Source organism: Felis catus, chromosome A1 (assembly GCF_018350175.1).
Source record: "Felis catus isolate Fca126 chromosome A1, F.catus_Fca126_mat1.0, whole genome shotgun sequence".
In the NCBI taxonomy this organism is placed as follows: domain Eukaryota; kingdom Metazoa; phylum Chordata; class Mammalia; order Carnivora; family Felidae; genus Felis; species Felis catus.
In genome coordinates this window covers 137,928,222-137,954,204 of record NC_058368.1, presented here as the reverse complement: position 1 = coordinate 137,954,204, position 25,983 = coordinate 137,928,222, and the positions used below count along the sequence as shown (strand labels likewise).

Genomic DNA, 25,983 nt, shown 5'->3' with positions numbered 1-25,983 from the left:
TATTAAGAGATTACTTTCCTTTTTAGGTAACTTTGGGTTACAACTACAAAATGGAGCTACTCCTCCCTACTTCATAGACTGGGGATTAAATGAGAGAAAATTAAGTACAATAATATATTAAAGGCACTTAGTATACATTTAAGAGACAGACCGTATTAAGAGAAAAAAACTCATGCTCAAAGGAATATTTCATTCTCATTTTATAGTTATACCCATTACATAAACCACTGTAGCCCTGAGGATTGCTGGAGAAAAGTTTTAAAATGTAACTTTATATCACCTGTGTTACATTATATGGCCATTTAAAATCTTTAATCAAATTTCATCAAAGATTACCAGTCATATTACATGCCATGATTAGCTGTGAATAACTTTGCTTTCTGTGTACAAATTAGTGTCAGTGAAATAAAAAATGAAACCATATACTAGGCAAAGAACTTTATTAATCTTGTTTCAAACTTTATTCCCAGGCTTCTTCAGCTTAATTAGCTGCAAAGAATGAATTGTGTATAAGCAAAAACTGAAAAGAGCTGCAGTGTCCAGGGGGCTTGGGCTTAAAAATATTAGAGATCTAGATTTTATCAGATCCATGAACAAAATTTTTAAAAAGCAGTCATAATATAAAATAGCAGCTCCCAGTAACTTCTTCAAGTTTTATCTTCTTCAGAAGTTGACTCAATTCAGTTTGCTTCATTCTTGGAAGCTTCATCAAAATTCTCCACAAGATCTAGAAAAAGAAAAAGGTAGAAACTCTGACAAAAGCCAAACCTACACATCAATGGATTTTAAAGAGATTTACCAAGTAAATTGCCTCCTCCTAATTGCCAAGAGTTTTTCTGATTTTAGAATAGTTACACCATACCCCCAAGACTCTTGAACAATTTCTCCATGCCTTCTCATAAATTTATTGATCTCGAAGTAGGGAACAGGGGTCTCTTCTGTGATCTATTAGTTATTATATTCATGTGACAACATACATTTTTTATTCAATATTTAAAGTTAGATACCTATACCTACCTGGGATCCCAATCAGAAAAAACCAAGTCTACAAATTTAACTCCTAGTTAAATAACTCTGCATTATTTTTTCCATTCTAAAGAAGTGAGGTTCATGTTTACGTTTTCTGTTCTTTACCTTATTACCTCCCCCCACAAGGTACTTTCCTAGAGTATAAAGATTTTTCATTCTTCCTTGCTAAGATTCTCTAATTTAACCACAAGTGAAGGTTCCTACCTGGAACTTCATCATCATCATCCTCTCCGGTAGCAAGTGGTGCCTTTCCATCCACAGCTGTGAAAGCGAAATATATGTTACACACTTAAGTTTTTAATAAACATCAACCACAAAAACAGATGAAAGGCCAAGCATTGTTACAGTTTATATTCACGATTACAACAGTAACATTTGGGATTTCATCCCTAAGTACAAGCATTAACATGGCAGTCTACAAATGAACGAGAATGTTGTTAACAGCCAACAAATCAAATTCCATACCCTTCTTTCAAGCCCTCTGGCCACCACAGGCCCTGAGGTAGTACGAGAACAACAGAGTGCCCCCAGGGTAGAGGTAAACCCATATACCACATCATGGTAGAATTTCTTATGGGAGACAAATCAAGAAGCTGTTTCTCAAATGCTGTTTTGTTAATGGCATAAGGGAGATGCTTAACAAACCTTTACTGAAATGAACATAAAAGGATCAAAAAATTAAATGCCTTTGGTTGGTGGTAAGCATCCACTTTTTAAAACACAAAAAAGTAAACTACACTTAGGAGTTGAGACATCACAGTACTAGCCCTGTAAGATTTTCAGTGGGATACTTCCAAAACCTACTTCAGCTCTGAAAGCCTTTCTAGAACCTTTTTTTTTTTTTTTTTCAACGTTTATTTATTTTTGGGACAGAGAGAGACAGAGCATGAATGGGGGAGGGGCAGAGAGAGAGGGACACACAGAATCGGAAACAGGCTCCAGGCTCCGAGCCATCAGCCCAGAGCCTGACGCGGGGCTCGAACTCACGGACCGCGAGATCGTGACCTGGCTGAAGTCGGACGCTTAACCGACTGCGCCACCCAGGCGCCCCTAGAACCTCTTTCTTAAGTCTCTCACTGTGATACCCTCACTCCCAACATATACATATATACACACACACATACACACACACATCTCTCTATACAAATACACACACACACACACAGATAAACATATAAAAGGTCTAGCAAAATGTCTAGAAAAACATGGATGACTAAATAATGGACCACATAATAAGCCTATCTTGCTTCCACTTTCTTCAAACTTTTAATAAGAGGACCACAGCATAAAATACCTACATTTCTTAATGCACTTATTTAACTGCAGGATTTTCAGTCCTGAAAATCCCTGTATTATAATTAAAAATACCCAAATAGTGCCAGGCCAGTTATTAAAACTACTGGTGATACCAATTGTAAAAAATTTGATAATTTATAATATATTTTAATCAATTCTAAACTGTCAGTTATCAAAAATGCCCCAAACTAACATTTTCATCATTTCCAGCTAATGAAGGTAAAAAATTTTAACTCTAAGATCCAAAGCAAGAAAGTGAGAAAACAATCCACTGAATCAAGTATTAATGATCGATCACAGCATACTAGTTAACTTATTGAACACACTAAGAACACTTAAAAGCAGTGTAACAATCGTTTTTAGAGGAAAACTGGCATGTCCAAATGTAAAGATACTCACATCTACTTGAAATCTTAGAAATTTACTGACAAATCAGTAATGCTAGGCAAAACCACTACTAGGAAACTTACATTGTTTGGGCAGAGCTTCAGCCAGCCTTCTTAAACTAGTCAGACTGTCTGCACCAAGTTGGTTTAAGATACTGGGTAACATTTCTGTCAGCTGCTTTGTCTCAGCATGGCCTGTAATGGTGAAAGTGTTCGCAGCCAGGGATGCCTGAACTTTAGGGTTGTTAAAGTGGATCACTGTTCCTTGGTTTGTGAACATATTCACCTATAAAGAAAAAAAGTTTTAATTAGCAACACCCACCAACATTCCTTTAAAGCCAAACATTCTATTAAGCAAAAGCTGAAGTCTGGCTAAGTAATCCACTATTCCACTGTGTAGCACAGGTGCTATTTTGCCTGGAATGGAAAGTGCAATCTAATCACTTTCAGACTCAGCAATCTCCCTACTATTTATTAATGGAGTGAAAGATTTTAAAAAATCATTTAACTCATGACCATTAAAATTTTTTTCTACCCACATCTTGTTCTATAAAGAAATAAAATTTGGGGAACCTGGGTGGCTCATTAGGTTGAGCATCCAATTCTTGATTGTGGCTCAGGTTCTCACGTTCATGAGACCGAGCCCTGCATGGGGCTCAGGGTGGACAGCAAGGAGCCTGCTTGGGATTCTCTCTCTCGTTCTCTGCCCCACTCATGCTCTCTCAAAAAATAAAAACACTCAAAAAAATAAAAATAAAATTTGACACTTACTTCTTCAATACCAGAGATATTGTTTACTCCTAACTTCTTTAAGGAGAACTGAAGTTTTTTATCATCTGCTGTAGCTGTTCTATGAACCACCTTCTTCTTTCGGCGAGCAGTTCCCTGAGTGAGGAGGAGAAAACACACATAAACACCATAACGAACAGTTTCTAATTCCTTTCTGACCTTTGGGTCTGTTTAAGAAAATTACTCTAAGTATAAAGTTTTAGGCAGCAAATAGGCAATGACGGAAGCCGAAAGAGGGTAACAAATCCTTAATAACTTCTCATTTTGTCAGATATAAACAGATTATCTTTTCAAAATCCTATTATTTAGATTATGTGCTCCAGAAGAGCAGATAAAGAGGTGGCATTATCAACCTAAATTAGGCCTCATTAAAAGCTCCATATTCAGAACTATTAACCTTTTCGGTTTTTTTACATTAACCGATGAAAAATCAACATCCATTAATAGTCACAGGCAAGACAATGTATGACACATTCAAATGAGTCTGTATATAGACTTCTGTAACACCGAATAGTAAAATCTGAAGTTCTTATCTTAATCTACAAGGCCCCTACATGATCTGCTCTGCCCCTATAATGCTGTTCTTGACAACATCTCTATCACATACGTACTCTCATCTTCAGCCACAGAAACCTCGTCTGAGTTCCTTAAACAGGCCGAAAAGAGCCTGTGCACACACTGTTCCCTTCTTCCCCTAGCATCTGCACTGGCTTCCTCCCTTACTACAGATCTCCGTTTTTTGGCACCATTATCAGTGACCTTTCCCAACCACCCGATGTAAAAAAGCAACTCCAGCAGCCATCGTCTTTTATCTATCCAGGTTTATTTTTCTTCATAACAATTATTACTATAAGAGAGAAATGTATTTTATTGTCTGCCTCCCCTCACTAGAATGTAAGCTTCCATTCTGTTTACTGCTATAAAAAGTTTAAACCCTTTACATGGTATATAAGGCTCTTTAAGGAAAGGCTACCACCCACCTGCCTCAATATACCCCAACCTGCATACCAATTCCTATTTGTCCTTTAAAACCCTGTTCCAGCCTCTTTCAGGCCTTCCCAAACCTCTGTAATTAACTGTCCCCAAGCAAAATCATTCCCACCCTTGTACTTCAGAAACACTTCTACTGAACTATGTATATTACACTATGAAACAGACCTTTCTTTTAGAAAAGATGCCTATCTCCCCTACTACCATTAAAGATCCCTCAGGGACCATGAACTTCTTAAATTTCATATTCTCAGGACTGAGCACAATAAAGGCTTAAATAATGATAGTTAAACCAAATAAAATATCAACAGCTACAAAAAATACTGGTTACCAGACCCAAAAAAGCCTTTAAAAATAGACATCACCTTGATGTAGTCATGTAGCTATCTGGTTTCCAAATAATTGTCTCTAAATCTCTCTAAAAGACACTCTAACTGCTACTGTAAGATTATAAAAACAAAACGGACACAACTTCTATACATTCCACACACTTCACATGTGTAGAGTTCCATGTTTACTGATATAATTAAGATATTGTCAATGTTCTGATCAGATACTGAATAAAGCATTTTTACAGGATCAGAGTAACCACAGAAAGATAGCACGCAAGCACACTATTCAAGTTATTTCTTGTGAAACTTGTACCAAAAGAAATGACAGTTAAAAACACCAATATAAGAATATCCAAACACTGACCCACAAAGGCTGTAATGAGTTTCTCTGGGACCTGAAGGCCACACCTAGCTTTTAACAATTGCTAAGAAGGCCAAGAAACACCTACCAGTTGTTAATTGGCAGGTGCAGATCCTGAAGACTACCCGCTTCAGGTAAAAAAAAAAAAAAAAAAAATCAGGACACATTCATTGTTGGCAAAGTCCAGGAATTTAACAGATACACATCTCCTTATTTAAGTCTAAGTGAAACTTCTGGCTATTTCACAGAATACTCTATTTGAAAGCAAATGTTTAAAGTTGGGAAAAATAGATAACAAGCTTGGTAGCAGGGAAGCTTTACAAGTTTTACCAAGTAAAGACACGCTCTGTTCGGACAAGCTACCACACCTTGTTAAATACTAGGAATGTGCTAACACAATGCAAAATACAACTAAGTAGATCTGTCTAAAGCAGTCTTCTGATTTAAGTAAATTACTCAGCAAACAATCTAAAAATTTCCAAGTTCAAAAAAGAATACTCTTGAAAATCAGTATCAAGCAGAAAAAAACCCAATTAACCAAAACTTACCTAAAAGCCTAGCAATCATTCTCATTCTCTCAGTTTTAGCATATTTACAAAGTCAGAATTGAGAGCTTATCTGCTTAGGTAGTATTTTCAAATCCATAGTCACTGCTCTTAAACTTTGTGATGTACCTCTAACAAAGGTATCTTCCAAATATCCTAGAAAATATACAACTACTCTGGAATGCATTCAGCTAAGAAAGCATTACAGAAAGGTCTTAATGTACAGGGAACACAAACTTCTACCTGTCAAGTACAATTATCCAGAACCTGACATTATAAACTGTAGTTCAAAAGACAGGTGGAACTTAAATTCGGAGTTACCTTAATTATTTACAGAAAAAAAAAAAAAAAAGAGAGAGAGAGAAAGAGAGAAAGAAAAAAGAAAAAAAAAAAGGCATCAGCATAGCACTGAAGGTATACAACTTAGGCCAAAACAAGTTAGGAGTACAAGGGCCACAAGGATTATCTAACTGAAATGACACATTTTCTTACTAATCAACTTAGAAAACATTTTGTTGTACTGAAACACTGTAACAATGAAAACATTTTCACAGAAGTAACGTTTATAAGTGGTCTCTTCACCTAGATTCACTTTTTTTTTTTTTTTACTATACAACATGCGTGTCCCACTGATACACTCTACAGTATATCATTTAACCCCGCCTCCTCCTTCCCACCCCACTTTGCGAGCTCGATGAAATGCCCTCTAGAGACAGTGACAAGCCAACAATACCAAAAAAAAAACAACCCCCCAAAAAAGCCAAACCTGGAAACTTCAACAACAAAAAAAAGCCCCAAAAAACTATTAAAACTTACTTTCCCACCAATGCGCACTTGTGCTTGCAGTTTGGCGAGTTTCTCCTGGTTCATGATCGTTTCTTTCATCTAGAAAAACAGGAAACCCTCAGCGAGGAAAGGTCTAGTTATCTCCAGCATTCTACGCTCGCTATTTCCCAAGACACGAGCAGAAGAAAAAACGTCCTCAACAGGCCGAGGCCTGAATCCCCAATCCACCCCGCAAAGCTCCCAGTTTTGGGGGAGCGCAAAGGGCACCCACCTTCTACCCCTCCTCCACAACTCCCCCCTCCCTGCAGGCCCGAAAAACGGGCGCTAACCCATGCCTGATCACCCCCGGCCCCCCACCCCCGGCCCTGGCCCGGCCTCGGCCTAGCCAGGGCCTGCCCGGCCCGGCCCGGCCACTCTCCGCAAGCCTCGCGGTACCTGAGGCTCCTGTCCTCGGGTTCCGCCGCGAGGTGGAGGAAGAGACGGCGTCGCCTCGCCCCCAGGGCAGCCGCCCCTGGCTCGACCTCGCCCCCGAGAGTCAGCCTGAGTGGGTGCGCCTGTCCGTCGCATCGCCTTCCTGTCCTCAGCCCTGTCCCTCCCTGTCTCGCTCCTTCCGGGCACTTCCCGCCCCCGTTCCCGTCCTCCTCCCACGCCGGCGTCCAGAGCCTTTTTGTACCTTGTTGGAGCGGAAATGGGACCGCGCGGGGGACTAGGGTAGGCGCTCAGGGGGTCTCGGGTGGACCAGCTGAGATTAGGCGCACACACGCGGGGACGCAAGATGGCAGCTAGAGGGAGGCCGGAAGTGATGCAACACTGCTTCCTCCTAGTGTCAGGAAACGGACTTCGCTGCGAGCTCAGCCCCTCGCTGCGCACGCGCGGCTGCAGGCCGAGGCGTTTGTGACGGTCGCATGGGTCACATTTCTCGTCAGCGCGGGCCAGGTTGAGACCTCCCGAGGGACTCTGTGCTGGAGGCACCGCGAGTAGTCCTGGGAAAGGCCATAAAGGAGTCAGAAAGAACGGTTCTTTGCACAGTTAGGGTTGAGTAAGTCGGCCCCGATCCCCAAATTCTTTACCTTCAGAAGAAAGGGCATTTCCCATCTGCGGAAACGCTTGGGGCGCCCAGAGTGTGCGCACCTCTTTGGTCGCTCTCGCTCGCTGGATGGTGTAGATTGGAGCAGTCGTCTGAATGTTTTAGAATTTACCCTCCGGTAGAAATAAGCCTTTAACAAGACATTTTGGCCAAACGTTGTCAAAATAAGCTAATTTTGCCTTCTAGGAGGAGGAGGTTTGGGTAGGTTGCAGGACCGTGGTTCACAGGTTTTCTGGCTCGAGTGTTCAGAATGCATTCCCGAGTCCCACTCCTCAAAAGCGGTTCATTCGGACTGGGGATGGAACCGGGTAATCTGCCTTTCAGCAAGCGTAGCAGGTCTCACCTGAGACCCCTGTACTTGATTACATTACTTCTCTCGTTTCTTTAACAAAAAGTTGACTCCTTGATCCTTATTTGGCACGGATTTTACAATTAGCGATTCACAGTTGAAGCAACTTTGTTTCTGAACTAGGTAGTGCAATCAAGGGAGAATTTGTGTCCGGTGTGTTTACAGAGACTTTGGTGTGAGTTAAAATTTCCTGAACGGTAGGACGAGCTTTAAGACAATGTTAACGTCAAACTACTTACATTTTAAAATGGCGATTTAAGTCAGAATGCTATCTGGTCAGCCTTTTGGTGGTCTTAGCTATGAAAAGCCTTCGCAGGGTCAAAAATGAGTCCCAAATCTCTAAGAAAAATACAGTTTATACAGCAGGGAAACTTGCGTAGGTGCAGATTTCTCTTTAATTAAGATGAATCTTTTTGTATACTTTTCACATGTACATTGTTTAAAATGTGATGTCTCTAAGAAAATAGGACATCTGTATTGCTTTGTTAGGGTAATTGTAACAGTTGATATCTTCTTAGAAAACAATGTTGCTCTTATATAAGACAAGTTGAGTACAGAAAAATATGTACTATTAGGCTAGGTGGGTTACTGTAGAGGTCAAGATGACAGTGCAAACATCGGTCAGTGCTATAGAAATATTACAAAATATATAGAGAAATAGTCCCCTTTTTGAAAGTATGTCTTTGTTCAGGAACAGATTTTTCCCCTTCTTCCATGTTACACTGAGGGCATTTGAAACTTCCTATTCATATAATGTTTTCTGAGCATTCACATAAACCCAAGATTCTTCTGCCTACCTGTCACCTGATTCACCTTTTATTTATTTTTTTTAATTTTTTTTTCAACATTTATTTATTTTTGGGACAGAGAGAGACAGAGCATGAACGGGGGAGGGGCAGAGAGAGAGGGACACACAGAATCGGAAACAGGCTCCAGGCTCTGAGCCATCAGCCCAGAGCCTGACGCGGGGCTCGAACTCCTGTACCGCGAGATCGTGACCTGGCTGAAGTCGGACGCTTAACCGACTGCGCCACCCAGGCGCCCCTGATTCACCTTTTAGACACCTGTTTTCTGGAAGTATCCCAGGTTATTGTTTATTTTCCTTTGATTCCCATGTTTCTGTCTTGTACTTTACTAATTTTTGAGACTTTTATCATGTTGAAAAATATGAAAGATGCCCCTCATAGTAAGAAAAGAAAATTTTGAATTTTGACGTCTGCTACATTTGCTTATTTTGTGAATGGTTAGGAAATTCAGATTCTGCTAATATTTATATACAAGGCTTTTTAAAAAAGTAACTGAAAGGGTTTTTTTAACTCCAAAAAAAGTTACTAAGTTACTATCTTAATCAGTGCTGACAAAGGAATAATTTATGATGTGTAGGGCAAATAAAAATTACTGGCTCCCACACTTAACTGCTTAGCTTGAACAAACCCAAGACTCGTTTACTGAAGCATTCAACATGTCCTCTGTCAATAGAGCAGGTAAGAAGGGGGAAACCTGTTTGCTCTCCTTGGTTTATAGTTTATGGTCTAATCAAAGTCCATGAATTGTTTTCACCTCTCTGTTGGATTTAAGTTAGCTTCAGCAAGAGGTAAATATTTACTTTGTTTAATATTTATTAAGATCGCATTTTGACCCACAACAGATATTGGAAATGGCTGAGAATAAATATTCCCACGCTTCTAGTTGCTTTGTGATCTGGCCATTGACTGATAGCCACAATGGACCTTTTTTTCGTTTGTTTCTAAACCTGCTTGAACTTCTAATATAACTCACCTTTGTCAAGTTAATTTCTGCACCTCATGTGGCTTTTGGTTTAAATGTCTCAGGAAAGCCTTCTCTGACACCCTCAGCCCCATTAAGTTACCTCCATCCTTATTTTTAGTGGTGGTACTTTATTAAATGCAAATGGTGGTTTGATAATTTTGTTGAGTTAATGGATAATTCAACTAGGAATCTTAATAACAATTTCTACTAGGTTAATGTCAAGTGTTGGCTCTTTAACAGCTGGATCCTCAAAGAACTCTTAGGAGTGCTCTTATGAGGTCGGTTCTTCCCATATTACTTTACTTATTTTTGGCCATCTAACTAAAGTGTAGAGAATCAAGATGTGAAGATTGACATGACCTCATCTTCCCTCCATCGATTCTACCATCTCTGTATATCTGAACCTATAAATATTGCCTGCCTTCTTATTACACACAGGAGAATATTCCCTCTACTTGTACTTTTGTGTATTTCCTTCAGGACCTTGATTCTTCTGTTGCATCCCCTCCTTTATCTCTTTCCCCCCCTTTGAACTGGATCATCCTCCCTGCACACTAAAATGCCTCGTTATCATGTATCTCAAGAGAAAAGAAAATGAAAGACTCTCTTTGACCTCTCTTCCGCTCCAGCCACTACTTACTTTCTGTGTTCCCTTTTATAGCAAAATCTTTCCAAAGAATTGTCTAACCCTCCATCTTGACAATTCCAAAAGGTAGATTCCTAGTTCTTATTTTAGTCTTTAGGTAGCATTTGACATACTTGGCTGCTTCACATTTTTGAAACTTGTTTTTTTCCTCTAGGCTCCCAGAACCTCTCACTTCCTGATTTCCTCTCACTGGCATCTCAGTCTCCTTTGCTTTATCTTATTTCTCTGACTTTTAACTATGAGAGTTGCTTACAGTTTAGTCCTATGTTCTTTGCTGCCTGTACTCTCCCTAAACATTTTCGTCCATTCCCGTGGCTTTAAATGTCATCTTTAGTTTGATGAGTCCCAGATTTATAATTCCAGCCCTAACTTTTTGAATACCAGACTGAATATTCCTTTTACATTATTGTGGAAAACTTCAAGTACATAAGAGTACAAATAATAAAGTGAACTTCTATCAAACCATTGCACAGTATCAACAGTTATTAAATTAATACATACATACTTTGATTTTATCCTGAATTTTGTTTCAGAAAACTTATATATATATATAAGGTCTCTCTGGGAGAAAGATACAGAAAGTTGAGTGCTGGGAAAAGGAGGAGGAGGAGCAGAGGGCTTTTTTGTTTCGCAGAGAACCCTGGTACAGAAGCAGTTGAGTGAACATGGGGAGAGGAAAGTGTGCTTAAAAAGGAAAGATTTACTGAAGTCGTAGGGATGTCCAAAGCATCTTTCTGTTTTTTTTGTTTTTTTTTTTTTTAATTTATTTTTCTTGGTGATGTCTACACCCAACGTGAAGCTGGAACTCATAACCCCAAGATCAAAAGTCCATGTTCCTGCATCTGAGCCAGCCAGGCGCCACCAAAGCATCTTTTAAAAAATCTCAGTCACCTAATATAGTCTGTATTTCTGAGACCAGAGTGGAACCAAGGAGGTCAATTACTTTTTTATAAGAAAAAAAATACTTTAAATGTTTAATTGCTGGGGGGAAAAAAGCCCACTGAAAATAAGTTGCTCTCAGAATATGTATTGTCTGCAGTCAAACAAGGATGATAAATGGTAGGAAGCTCCTGGAGAGTCATCAAAGCAAAGCATGGAAGTCTACGTTATCCAAATTTTGCCGATTATCTATTTAGCATACTGTTTATTAAACACACTAAAATATTTTTAAGGGCTTTCACAGCTATGTAAATCTCCCCAATTCTATTATCTTCATGAAGTCTTTCAAATTCCTTAAGATAATAGTGCTTTATAGAGGCCAGTTTTCTTTCATTTTATCTTGCAACATTTGCTAGTATTTATTAGTTGTACTTCAGTTTCTCTATGCTTATATGCTGATGATTCAGTAGGGGCCTTCTTGTGAATAGGATAAATCAAAGTGAGAATTGTATCTTCTACTAGAGTAGAAGCAAGTGCTACAGTAACAGTGCATCAGTATGGCTGATGGAGTTTGTTGCTATTTTCAGCATTTTGGTATTAAAACTGATGTGGCAACAAGAGGAGGAGGAGTGACAAACTGGCAGACTTTAGTTGCTTTAGTGAATTTGTGGAATTGTAATTTAAAAAGACAGGAGAGGGGCGCCTGGGTGGCTTGGTCAGTTAAGCGTCTGGCTTCGGCCCAGGTCATGATCTCGCGGTCCATGAGTTCGAGCCCCGCGTCGGGCTCTGTGCTGACTGCTCAGAGCCTGGAGCCTGTTTCAGATTCTGTGTCTCCCTCTCTCTCTGCCCCTCCCCTGCTCATGCTCTCTCTCTGTCTCAAAAATAAATAAACGTTAAAAAAAATTTTTTTTAAATAAAATGAAATAAGACAGGAGAGGACTTGGCATATAAAGAACAGGAATATAGAGAACTTCAAGGAAACTAAAATCCTGCAGAAAAAAATATATATACTGTTTATTTGTGTATCTTTTAAGTGACTGGAAAATACTGCCAACAAGAAAGTAATGTAAACTTGATACCTTTTTATTTTTTATTTAAAAAAATTTTTTTAAATGTTTTTATTTATTTTTGAGACAGAGAGAGACAGAGCATGAGTGGCAGAGGGGAGGGGCAGAGAGAGAGGGAGACAAAGAATCTGAAGGAGGCTTCAGGCTCCGAGCTGTCATCACAGAGCCCAATGCGGGGCTCGAACTCACAGACTGCGAGATCATGACCTGAGCCAAAGTCGGACGCTCAACCGACTGAGCCACCCAGGTGCCCCTTGATACCCTTTTTAAAGAAATACTGTAATTTAATACTTGTTCACTTTGCCAACATCCAACATCCTTCTTTGCTTTTCTTGGGAGGCTGAACTTGTTTTTTGTATTTTTTTTTTTAATGTTTAATTTTGAGAGCAAGGAAACTCAGGAACCCTCAAGATCATGACCTGAAGTTAGACTCTTAACCGACTGAGCCACCCAGGTGCCCCTGAACTTGTATTCTTGGTTTAGAGAATAAGGAGTGGTAGGAAGAAGGAAGGTGGTGTAGGAGATTGACACTGTGCATTTCATATCATTTTGGAGCTGCAGAGGTATTACAGGTTAAAGTGGTTTAAACTTTGGTTTGAGAAGAGGACACAGAGAGCCAGAGGATAATTAAACTCTAAAGGTATATCCTGGAAGTGGGTGGGGTTAAGACAAATTTAGGAAGTAAAAGTAAATAAATCATTCAACAGTTTGAAGCAGTGTTTCTGGTAGAGAATGCCAGCAGAGCTTAACTTTTTAATAGAAAAAGTGGTTTTGCCCTTTCTATTTTAGGTTACGTTTTAGCACCTTTAACGATATATTCTGCAATTTATTGGGGAAAAATTTTTAAAAGATTTTATTTGCTCAAAGAAAGCAATCTGCAGAAGCCAAATCAATAAGCCCTTTAAAATGTAAACTATGGGATAACTTCATGACTACCAAATTGTAACTGATTCAGCTTCTTGTTTCAGTACTTGATCTTTTCCCAAGCTCCAGTCTAGTGCCAGCCAGGGTCATTACACACCCCCAGGGGTATTTCATTCTTTTGGCTGAAGGGCTGTCCTGAAGTCTACACCCTTTACATTAACTGTCAGGACACCCACTATTCGTTTGTCAGATACGTCATACTGCTTATGTATTACTATTTATTTATTTATGGACAAAACAGAAGTTGTCAGGGTAGAAAATAACTTAAAAGACGAACATATAATTAGTAACTTCATTTGGTTAATAAAACTATCCATATTTTAAACCTAGAGGACGTTTCATTTTGTATATTCCTGTATCATTTATCACTGATGTAAAAGAATGAAAAAAATCAGAAATAATTATTTCGTTGTTTGCATTTGGGTGATAGATTCAGTATTTTTAATATATGGTAGGATGACTCTCTTTTTTTCATTCTTGAAGTTGACCTATTTGCAGGCTTCTATTCCATATACACGTTAGGTTTTGTTAAATTATTTTAAAATTTTATTGAGATTGTATAGATTAATTAGGATGCTTTTATATCTTTGCTAATTGTATGAGTCTGCACTCAGTTGCAATAAATAGATCTGGCTATTTCAAGTATATAGGGATTTAGTATAGGGAATTGGGGCTTAGAATATTATTTAAAAGGCTGGAAGAGTGGACTTTAGCCTAGGCCATCAGAAATGAGTCCTAGGATAGTATAGCAGAGCTAGACTGTTAAGGGAGCTGTTGCTATTGCCCCTACCGGTCAGGTGGATGGAGAATCAAGACCCCAGGACTAGAATTATCAGTGTTAAGGATGGACTACCATAGCTACAATGTAAGAATCAAGAAGATACTGTAATACTCAATGCCCACAAAGCCAATGACTGTGCTCTAGAAAGCTGCTGCAGGAAATAACTCCTATATTCACCACCATGCTTGCCATCCAAAAAACAAAGCAGCAGGAAGAAGGCTTTGGTTTTCCACACTCCAGATCTTACTTACATGTACCTAATTGGCAGAAATCATTTACTTCTAGAACACTTAACTGCAAGGATATCTGGGAAATGTAGTTCTTAACTTTTCAACATTTATAGTACAGAAAGTAAGCTTAAAAGAAATTTGAATAAATGCTGAGTGCCAGTCTACCTTATACTGTGAATATAGCACCACTATTATTTCAAATATTTTATGTATTTATTTTACTTACATAATTTTTAAAAGATTTTTAAAACTTTATTTTTGAGAAAGAGAGAGAGAGAGGGCAGATGTGGGAGGGGCAGAGAGAGAGAAAGAGACACAGAATCCAAAGCAGGTTCCAGGCTCTGCACTGTCAGCACATTGCCTGACACAGGGCTCGAACTCACGAACTGTGAGATCATGACCTGAGCTGAAGTCGGAGGCTCACTAACCCAGCCACCCAGGGGCCCCTTCCTCAACATTTTTGCATCTCAGGTTTTCCTTTTCAGTTATTTTATTGTTATTTTAAAAAAGTGTTTATTTACTTTGGGGGAGGGGCAGAGAGAGGGGGACAGAGGATTGGAAGGGGGATTTTCACTAACAGGCTGACAGCAGTGAGCCCAATGTGGGGCTCGAACCCACGAACCGCAAGATCATGACCTGAGCCGAAGTCAGATGCTCAACGGACTGAGCCACCCAGGCACCCCTTATTGTTTTTTTTATTCAGGTAGAGTTGACACACAATGTTACATTAGTTTCAGGTGCACAACTTAGTGATTTGACAAGTTTATATGTTACCCTCTGTTCACCACAAGTGTAGCTACCATCTGTCCCTTTACATCACTATTACAATATCATTGAGTGTATTCATTATGGTGTGCCTTTTAATTTTTTTTTTTTTTTTTTTTTACGTTTATTTATTTTTGAGACAGAGAGAGACAGAGCATGAACGGGGGAGGGTCAGAGAGAGAGGGAGACACAGAATCTGAAACAGGCTCCAGGCTCTGAGCTGTCAGCACAGAGCCCGATGCGGGGCTTGAACTCACGGACCGTGAGATCATGACCTGAGCCGAAGTCAGCCGCCCAACCAACTGAGCCACCCAGGCGCCCCTATGGTGTGCCTTTTAATCCTGTGACTTGCTCATTCTATAACTATCTCCCTCTCCCCTCTACCCATTCTGCCTACCTCTCCTCCCTCCACTCACTCTCCCCTCTGGCAATCATCATTTTGTTCTCTGTATTTATAGTTCTGATTCTGCTTTTTGTTCATTTTTTTGAAGATTCCATTTATGAAGGAAATCATACGGTATTTGTCTTCCTCAGTCTTACTTAGCATCATGCCCTAGGTCCTTCCATGTCATAATTTCATCCTTTTTATGGCTGTGTAATATTCCTGTGTGTGTGTGTGTGTGTGTGTGTGTGTGTGTGTGTGTACACACACATTTTCCTTACCCATTTTTCTATTGATGGACACTTAGGTTATATCCATGTCTTGGCTATTGTAAATTATGCTGCAGTTAACATAGGGGTGCATAGATCTTTTCAAGTTAGTGTTTTTGTTTTCCCTGGGTAAATACCCAATAGTGGGATTATTGGATCATAGGGTATTTCTATTTTTAATTTCCTGAGGAACCGCCATACTATTTTCCACATTGCCTGCACCAGTTTGTATTCTCACCAACAGTGCACAAGGGTTCCATTTCCTCTACGTTCTCACCAACACTTGTTTTTCATCTTTTTGACAAGACAGGCATGAGATAATATTTTTTGGGGATTCTGATTTGCATTCCCCTAATGATGAGTGATGTTGAGCATCGTTTCATGTGTCTGTTGGCCATCTGTATATCTTCTTTGGGAAAATGTCTATTCAGGTCCTCTGCCCATTTTTTTAATCAGATTGTTTGGTTTTTTTTGATATTCACTTATGTAAGTTTGGATAGTAACTTCTTATGTGTCATTTGCTATTACCTTCTCTCATTTGGTATAGGGTGTCTTTTTGTTTTATTGGTGGCTTCCCTTGCAGTGCAAAAGTTGTGTGTGTGTGTGTGTGTGTGTGTGTGTGTGTGTGTGTGTAGTCCCAATAGTTTATTTTTGCTTTTGTTGCTCTTGCTTCAAGAGACATATCTAGGAAAATGTTGATATGTCTGATGTCAGAGAAATTATTGCCTGTGTTTTCTTCTAGGATTTTTATGGTTTTAAGTCCCATGATGCGGTCTTTAATCCATTTTGAGCTTGATTTTGGGTATGTTATTAGAAAGTAGGCCAGTTTAATTCTTTTACTATAGCTATCCAGTATTGCCAGCACCATTTATTGAAAAGACTGTCACTTCCCCATTGTATATTCTTACCTCCTTTGTCATAGATTAATTGACCATATAATTGTAGGTTTATTTCTGGAGTCTCTGTTCTGTTCCAATAATAAATATTTTTTGCTATAAAATATTAATCAGGTGGTAGTAATATTTTTCACCCTCCTGAGTTTTACAGAACTGAAAATTTCAATGTTATCCTCCCTTATTTTCTCTGAGCATACAGTCTGTTTTGAGCTCAGATCTGCTGAATACATGAAGAGAATGACATTTGCATTAAATCTGTGTCGAAAGCACAAATCATGGTTATAATTTGAGTATCATGGTTAATTTTTATTTTTTTATTAAAAAATTTTTTTTTAATATTTATTTTTGAGAGAGAGAGAAACAGAGTGTGAACAGGGTAGGGGCAGAGAGAGAGGGAGACATAGAATCTGAAGCAGACTCCAGGCTCCGGGCTCCTAGCTGTCAGCACAGAGCCCCACGTGGGGCTTGAACTCATGAACCATGAAATCATGACTTGAACCGAAGTCGGACTCTTAACTGACTGAGCTAGCCAGGTTCCCCCTGTGGCTAATTTTTGGATATTGTTCTTCGCTGTTGATGGAAACAAATGAGGAGTAGGTGGTTTTATATACTGGTTGTACGCACTAAAACAGAATCATGGCTTCATATTTCCATTATAAATAGCCTTTTCACATACATTATCAAGACTGAATTGAGCGTTCACTTCGTCAGTACTTACACTAAAATTAGAACAATACAGAGAAGAGTAGCATGGCCCCTCTGCAAGGATAACATGCGAATTTGTGAAGGGCTCCACATTTTCTTTAAATTTTTAAAAAGTTTTGGGGCGCCTGGGTGGCGCAGTCGGTTAAGTGTCCGAGTTCAGCCAGGTCACGATCTCGCGGTCCGGGAGTTCGAGCCCCAGGCTCAGAGCCTGGAGCCTGTTTGCGATTCTGTGTCTCCTTCTCTCTCTGCCCCTCCCCCATTCATGCTCTGTCTCTCTCTGTCCCAAAAATAAATAAATGTTGAAAAAAAAATTTAAAAAAATAATAAAATTTTAAAAAGTTTTTATTTTTGAGAGATAAAGTGTGAGTGGGGGAGGGGCAGAGGGAGAGGAAGAGAGAGAATCTTAAGCAGGCTGCATCCTCAGTGCAGACCCCAATGTGGGGCTCTATCTCCCAACCATGGGATCATGAGCTAGCTGAAATCAAGAGTCAGATGCTTAACTGACTGAGCTACCAGGTGCCTCCCCCACCCCCAATTTTTTTAAAAGACTGAATAGGAAATCTTCACAAACTATGGTCAGTTATTCCAGTTTCATTTCGACTGCAGTCCTTGGACAAATAGATTTGAACCTGTTTGCTTACCTGTAAAGGTCCTCAAACTTGACTGTGAGTCACAATTTCCGGGAGAGCTCAAAGAAACAAATGGAGGTAGAGGGCCATGCTCACTGAAGGAGGCTGGGGCAGGGCTTCTGCTTCTGTGTTTTTATTAAGTTGCCCCAGAAATTTGAGAACTATTGTCTTAGTATGCTTCTATGGATTGATTGATCTTCATACATTTTATTTATTCATTTATGTGCATATATATAAACGAACATGAACCAGCTAGGAATGGTCATGTAGTGCTGAGTCCTCAGAGATGACAGAAGCAGCCCTGCCCTAAAAAGTTCTCAGTTTAGTGGAAGAGACAAACTGTTAATTGCAGTGTGGTGTTTTGTGCTCTGAAACAGATGGGATGCTGAGGCAGCAAGAAGGAAGGGCATCACACTTCTCCTGGAATTGCACATCAGGGAGTATTTCGTTGGTCTGAAGGGTTAGAGGAATCAACTGAGTAAGAGTGAGAGGAGAGCATTTTGGGCACAGAAGAGTAAGGAGGCACAAACCACAAGGAATTTGACAAGCTAGAGTCTTATTTCCCAAACCATGGGACACTTCCCTCACTAATCAGATTTTAGTGATTTAGGTGGTTCATGGTGGATAAGTCATTACATAGTGATAGAAATCTCCTACCAATTCTTTTCTGCATCTTTCGTAAGAAGAACATCTTTTTGGCTGGCTCTAGTAAGTAACAGCTTTGTAACATTTGCTAATTTCCTTTTAAAGAAAGCCTTGGGGGCGCCTAGATGGCTTAGTCAGTTAAGGGGCCACCTCGATTTCTGCTCATGACAGAAATCCCCACGTCAGGCTTTCTGCTGTTAGCACAGAGCTTACTTCAGATCCTCTGTCCCTGTCTTTCTGCCCCTCCCCTGTTTGCACCATCTCTCTCTCTGTCTCAAAAATAAACGTACATTAAAAAAAAAAAAAAAAAAAGGAAAGTTGTCTTAATCTCAGAGCTTCAGCTGGCAGCATTATCTAGGTAGAATTAAACACTTATCTTCGCTATATGGCAGTTGAAGCTAACTTGCTAACTGACTTTTTGGTAGAAATATAAAGTTTCCTTTTAAAATAATCTATTGGAATAATTAAAATTGATCTATATAAAAAATATTAAATAGCTAGTTCATCTGTTACTTGAGTATGCCAAAAATTGTGAGGAAAGTATATGAATGAATTTTTGAAGTTTAACATGGAGGTCAGTGGCAAGAGGTAAGGCTACAAAGACAAAGCAATTATGAGGGAACCTGGAGGCAGTGCTAAGGACCCTGAGTTTTATTATAAAGTGAGTGGAGGTGTCATGAAGATGTTAAACAAGAGAAAGTTAGACTTGGAAAAAGCCACAAAAGATAATGCCAGAGTGAAGTGAAGAGGCTGGTAAGGGGGAGAGAGGTAGAGGGAATTCACAAATAGGTTTGGCTAAAAATAATCCAGAGCTGTTCTTGATGGACTTGTCTATTCATTAAATCAATGGAGACTTCTGAAGAGGGTGAGGTTGATCACTTTAGGAGCTTTCAGCCCCATTTAGCTGATAGCTGCAGCTTGGGTATGAACCAAATGGCTAGTTTAAGAATATAAAACATGACACTTCCACAGACTATTAGTTACAGAGGTAATATTCCACGCTAAAATTTTTATAAGAAATTTGGAGTATAGCAAAATTACTGCTCTCTGATAATAGGTACCAAAAATATGTACCATTAAAAATCAAAACAAAAGGGGGGGGTGCTTTGCTGGCTCAGTTGACCGGTAGAGCGTGTGACTTTTGATCTTGGGGTTGTTTGAGTCCCATGTTGGATATAGAGATTACTTAAAAATAAAATCTTCAAAAAAATTTAAAAAAAAATCTTCTTCCATGTAATTTGAGTGAAATATTTCATATTACTGCCCACTCCCCCAACATCTGGGTGCACAACTCTTGTCAAGTCATGGTTCCCACAGAGATTGGGCCAAGAGTGAATGCCAGGGGCTCTAAACAGTGACCACGCTGGGTCATAGAACCAGATGCCAGACATCTGTCTTCTGTCAACCAGGATCAAAATGAAGTCCTATGCACTAGATGACTTAACATGTAACATATAACCTAAGCAAAGATTGCCCTGTTGCCTATTGAGCAAAATCTCAATTATAAGCCTTTCTTTCTCACCTTCTCAATAGCTGTGAAGATATGGGCCCTGGCAAAATGGCCTTGTGCTCTTGGTTGGTTTTTTGTTTTTTTCTTGATGCTGGCCTGCCTTATTATTTTTTTTTTTAACATTTATTTATTTTTGAGACAGAGAGAGAGAGAGCGCATAAACAGGGGAGAGTCAGAGAAAGTGGGAGACACAGAATCTGAAACAGGCTCCAGGTTCTGAGCTGTCAGCACAGAGCCCGACGCGGGGCTCGAACCCACAGACTGCGAGATCATGACCTGAGCCGAAGTCAGACACTTAACCGACTGAGCCACCCAGGTGCCCCTGGCCTGCCTTATTTTTTCAAGTATCTTTTTACGGGGGGACTCCTGGGTGGCTCAGGAGGTTAAGTATCTGACTCTTGATTTCAGCTCAGGTCCTGAGCTCATGGTTGTGAGATCTGCCCCTCCCCCACTCACGTTCATTCTCTCTCTCTCAAAAACCAATCAAACAATAAAAAATAAAAATCTTTTTAGGCTCTCCTTCTTTCTTTGTCCTTAGACTTTCCACAGGACCTTCTCCTTCTGAGCCTCCACAGTTGAGTTTCTGCTGACTTTTGAATTTATATCACAAATCCTGGCTCCTTATTCCCCGTTCTGTATTTTCAGATGCCTTTTGAATCCATTTGGTTGTCCTCAAGTGTAATGTAACCCAACTTAAATCTTCCTAGTGAATTAAATCTCTTTAAATAATCCCATTTTTGGCTATCAGTTACTGAGGCTGATAAAATGACACACTCCAGGCTATTTGGTCTGCTGTTCAACGATTTGGGTTCACAGAAAGATGAACAATGTTAATTGATTGTGCACCCACAGAATAAAGAAGCCATCTTTTGTTGCTTCCAAATTTCCCTTCCTTCCTTGGAAACCCTTTGGGAGCAGAGTTGTTGAAAATAAAAAGATCACTAAATTTCAGATTTTTGAGGATAGGACTATTAAATGGAATACTCATGAGGAATACTGAACAGCTTTAGTTGCTTGTGAATATACTAATTAGAACCTTACAAATTCCAAAATATATTGGCTACTATACCAAAGTTCAATTTTTAAAAATTTGTATTTGGGGTGCCTGGGTAGCTCAGTTGGTTATGTGTCTGACTCTCGATTTTTTCAGTTCAGGTCATGATTTCATGGTGGTGAGAACAAGCTCCGAGTCAGGCTCCATGCTGGGCATGGAGACTGCTTAAGATTCTCTCTCTCTCTCTCTCTCTCTCTCTCGCTCTCGCTCTCGCTCTCGCTCTCGCTCCCCCCTCCCCCTCTCCCCCCCTCCCCCTCTCCCCCTCTAACTTGTGCGCACAAAAAATTTTTTTGTATTTACATGCTTTATAATAAAATTACCAAATCAGTTTCACCTTCTGCTTATCTGTCATAAATAAACAATAGACGTTTTTCAGGGAGGTCAGAGTAGAATTTCATGTAGATTTATGTTTATGGCCTTTCAGTGTCTAGTACCTTAATGGTACATACTTAATGACTGGTGAGCTGATGATAGAATGTCACATAATTTATATATATTTACATATAGAGCAAACATTACAAAAAGGAAATAAAACACATTTCTTCAAATAAACACTAATTCATAATTTAACCAAGAAAATAAAAGTTGCACTAAAAATACTGCTATAAGATTAGTGTCTCAGATTCAAAATCATAACCAGCAAGAACTATAACAGTCTCCCTGAGAGTGGAGTTTGAGTAGGGAGAGGTGATGGGTTAAGGCCCCAAATGGGAAAAGCAGCTTTGAATGAGAAACCAAAGAGGGGTTCCTGGACCCTGGATAGAGAGTCATGGAATTAATGAACTGGGCAGTGTTGATTTTACAAAGTGAAAACCCTTCTGGTTGCTGGTAACAGAGACAGAACTCCATCTGGCTTAAGCCACAAAAGACATCAAGAACTCCAGGGGTTCCTATGATAGCTTCAGGCTTGGCTAGATCTAGGTTTTCAGGGATACCACCGAATACTGCCTCTCTCCTTTGGTTTTACTCTCTGGTAGCCTTGGCACAGGTTATGCCAAAGAGAGACTTCACAGTTCCAGGCTCACAGCCTGGCAAATGTCACTCTTAACAGAAAAGGATCTCTTCTCAGTTCCAGCAAGAGTCCCAGGATTAACTGTGATTGGCCTGACTCAAGTGCCATGTCCACTGCTGGACAAGCCTGGGTCATTTACCACCACTGGAGCTAAGCAATGGGATTCTGTCATTAGAAGATAGACAACAACCTGGGGTGGAACAAAAGCAAGAAAGGGGACACGAGGACAAGAAAAGAAGATGAATAAACTAATTTCAAATTTTGGCTGAGATTCATCCTGGCAAACCAACAGCAAAATGTTTTCATGCCAAAAAGCTTATGATGCCTTTAATTCAGAGTTTCTCAACTTTTAAAAAATTATTCAAAAACAATTATTCCTCTAAAGAGCCTTTCAGACATGTTTTTGCCTAATCACCTGCCCATGAGATTTTAAACACCACACACTGTATGCTTATTTACTATATGCATATTTGTGCTTTATATATAAGAAGAGTAAGTATAAAGCTGACTATTTAATGCAGGGTTAAGAACAACAAAATAAAATTTTAAGTTAAAATTTTAGTTAAATTGATAATCTGGCGCGTGGCTGGCTCAGTTGGTAGAGCATGTGACTCTTGATCTCAGGGTTGTAAGTTCGAGCCCTACGTTGGGTGAAGAGATTTAAAAATAAAATCTTAAAAAAAGAAAAAGCCATTAGCATTTAACTTTATAACTATATTTGCTGAGTAACTTTTAATATAGTTTACTTAGAAACTGTAATGTATCAAATCAATATACATATTAGCAATTTTAGAAGTATATAATAATAGCAATGTAATCAATTTAAAAAGAAATCATTCAAAATGGTTATTTTTTTTCAGCAAAACAGTAACAATTGAAGACAATTAAATTTCCTAAGTATTAAGTTTTGCTTGATATGAGAAAATGTCTTTTAACTAGATGCTAGATGCTTACTCAAATATTGTTGACACTTTTTTTCAGCCCTTGGCATAGTGAATGATGATTGACTAACTTTTGTAGGATTAAATAGTAAAATACAAGCCATTAAAATTTTTTTTTAATGTTTATTTCTTTTTGAGAGAGAGTGAGACAGCATGAGTGGAGGAAGGGCAGGGAGAGAGCGAGACACAGAATCTGAAGCAGGCTCCTGGCTCCGAGCTGTCAGCAGAGTGCCTGATGTGGGGCTCGAACTCATGAACTGTGAGATAGATCATGACCTGAGCTGAAGTTGGACGCTTAGCCCACTGAGCCACCCAAGCGCCCCAAAATACAAGCTGTTTTTTTAAAAAAAAATACAAGCCCCCCCCCTTTTTTTTTTTTTTTTTTTTTTTAGCTTCCCAAGGCTCAAGTCACACACTAGCACTGAGCATCCAACATAGCAACATCCTCAAGGCAGCCAATGGCAGCCAACAGTACAGCAGGCCACCACTCACAATATGACTTTGAGATTGAGCAGTTGAGAGGAAGTCTTCAAATTACAGCCCCCTATTCACCATGTAGTACTGATCTGGCATCCATTTGTGTATCTTCCAAGTTAATGCCTATGTTGTACACTTGATGCCCAATAAAGCTCAACAAGAGAAATTATATACTAAGGAATAAGATATTCTTGGAACTACTGGGAGGAACGGGAGGGAGGGAGGGAGGAAAAGAAAAAGAGAGAGGGAGGGGAGAAGAAGGGAGATGGTGTCTGAAGAACTTGCATTGTGTGGAGCAAAAAGAGTCCCCTCATTTTCCTAACCCAGGAAACCCCAATAGACCCTTTGAGAATCAAAAAAAATTTTTTTTCTTGAGTAGGGTGGAGCTTTGAAAGGCCTGAAACCCTTGTAATCCCATACTTTGCACAGTACATCTCTTGAGGGCGCTATCACTCCCACTGCGAGTGGATATGCTAACATGTAGCCTAAAAAGCAATTTTCGGGGCACCTGGGTGGCTCAGTCGGTTAAGCGGCCGACTTCGGCTCAGGTCATGATCTCACGGTCTGTGAGTTCGAGCCCCGCGTCGGGCTCTGTGCTGACAGCTCAGAGCCTGGAGCCTGCTTCAGATTCTGTGTCTCCCTCTCTCTCTGACCCTCCCCCGTTCATGCTTTCTCTCTGTCTCAAAAATAAATAAAACATTAAAAAAAAAAATTTAGAAAAGCAACTTCCTCCCCCTCACGTTGAGGTGAACTCTATCTTCCAGTGAAGTTTACTAATTGGCTCCGATGTTTCCATACCAAACGGACTTGATCTCTTTTATAACAGATCCTCAAATATTTGATAACTGAAATTTTATTCCTTCTATACTGACTAGTTTCTCTAAGCTTTTCCTTTCTGAGGCTAAACATAACCACAGGTTCCTTGAACTGCCATTCATTTGACTCAGTTCCCCTATTGCACACACATTCTTTAGGGGCAGGCCCTACGTCTTGTCTGGTTGCCCTATTTGGATCCACTCCAATTTGTTGTTAAACTTAGGTGTCTATCTGAACATGGTATCTGAGCCCAAATTGAGGAAGGCGATCTCTTCGCCTGTTTTGGATGGTGTTCGCCTATTAGCAGAGTCACCAGGGCAGCCTGACTAGCTTGCTGATACCTATTGAGTAATAAACGGAAATCCCTAAGCCTTTCTTCACAGGTTCTGTTGGTAGGTTGAGTTCTTCCTCCATCCAGTTCTAGTTTTCTGAGACTTACGTGTGATTTTCATTCGCACCTATTACATGTCCTCTTGGGGTCTTCCACTTGTTCCTTCATGTTGAGACATTTGAAGATCCTGATTCTGTTTTCCAGTTCATTCATCCATCCCATCCATTCATTCATTACTTACACTTGCTTTTCTGAAGATACTTTCATAAAAGTAAGAACAGAAACAAAAGTCCCTATGAGGTAAAAAGAAGAAAAGTTTCCAGTTCCTAGAGTTAATATGAGTGCTGAGACTGAGCACATGAAGTTCACAGCTAAGCTTTGTCCCCAAGAGGCTGTGTGTCTCCTGTTGCAGGGAGAGAACAGATGTAAAAGGGTCATCTCAGGAATTCCTGTATAATGGCTTTTTCAAAATAAATCTCCTTGGCACCTGAGATCTAATCACCTACTGGTGTCAGTGTGCGTTGGAAATTGTAGATGTTAGTGGAGTAGCAATCTTGTAGAAGTTAAAAACAGCGTCCTTTTGAAGCCCATTATACGTAAAGTATTTTATCATTCTGGCCATGTTAACATATGTTAACAATGTGACATCAAACACTGAGTCAATCAACAGTATAATTCGGGGGGAAAAAAGACCTTGCTACTGATACTCTCTATAATGAAGGCAAAAGAGTGTTTCTGACTTGAATTATTTGGACGTTTAGCCCAGTTCTCCACTCAGAGAATGGACCTGGCTTATGAGAGTTAATTCATACCATTTGGAGGTTGAAACAGTTATAAAGCTGCTTTGGAATGTCCTAAATTGTGCCTAAGAGACCTGTTTTTGACAGATGTGTTCATGTAGTCCAGTCAATTGGCATATGGAATTTTTATGTACAAGCTATGCAAAAGTTTCAACATGTAACATTTATTAGTGCTTCCCCTGGCACAGATAGACAGATGGTATACACATTACTTGCAGAAGCAGGCTTTGCAGTGGCTTACAAGCCTGACTTTGCTCAGTTACCTAGGTCACTTAACTGCCACCACCCCCCCTCCCCCCCCCCCCGCCCCCATCAACACACACATGCATGAGAGGCCAAACCTTCCCTCCTCTGACCCTAGAATTTGCTATAGTAATTCTCTCCCAATTGCTTGACTTAATATTTCTCCTTCCCCTTCCTTGGCCCAGATCCCCACCTCCTCTGTCTTTTCATTCCCTCCAGCTGGTCCATGCTGAGGTAAGGAAGAACACTCCCCCACAGCTG

At 39.8% G+C, this 25,983-nt stretch overlaps 1 protein-coding gene and 1 non-coding gene across 3 annotated transcripts; one reads left to right on the top strand and one right to left on the bottom strand.

The window, feature by feature from the left end:
• Positions 1-423: 423 nt before the first annotated feature.
• Positions 424-7,327, bottom strand: BTF3 (basic transcription factor 3). 2 transcript variants are annotated; one of them, XM_023257369.2, is made up of 6 exons: positions 7,188-7,327; positions 6,545-6,613; positions 3,483-3,596; positions 2,796-2,997; positions 1,234-1,290; positions 424-727 (listed from the first exon to the last, which is right to left on the bottom strand). In XM_023257369.2, exons 2-6 carry the CDS (start codon positions 6,611-6,613, stop codon positions 681-683), a joined length of 489 nt encoding a protein of 162 aa, XP_023113137.1. In that variant the 5' UTR covers positions 7,188-7,327; the 3' UTR covers positions 424-680. The 2 variants fall into 2 exon arrangements, with proteins under 2 accessions (XP_023113137.1, XP_023113135.1); XM_023257367.2 differs by lacking the exon at positions 7,188-7,327 and adding an exon at positions 6,950-7,124.
• A 9,929-nt stretch (positions 7,328-17,256) lies between these two features.
• On the top strand, positions 17,257-17,361 carry LOC111556756. Its single transcript, XR_002736490.1, has one exon. It is a non-coding gene; the product is annotated as a U6 spliceosomal RNA (small nuclear RNA).
• Positions 17,362-25,983: the final 8,622 nt, after the last annotated feature.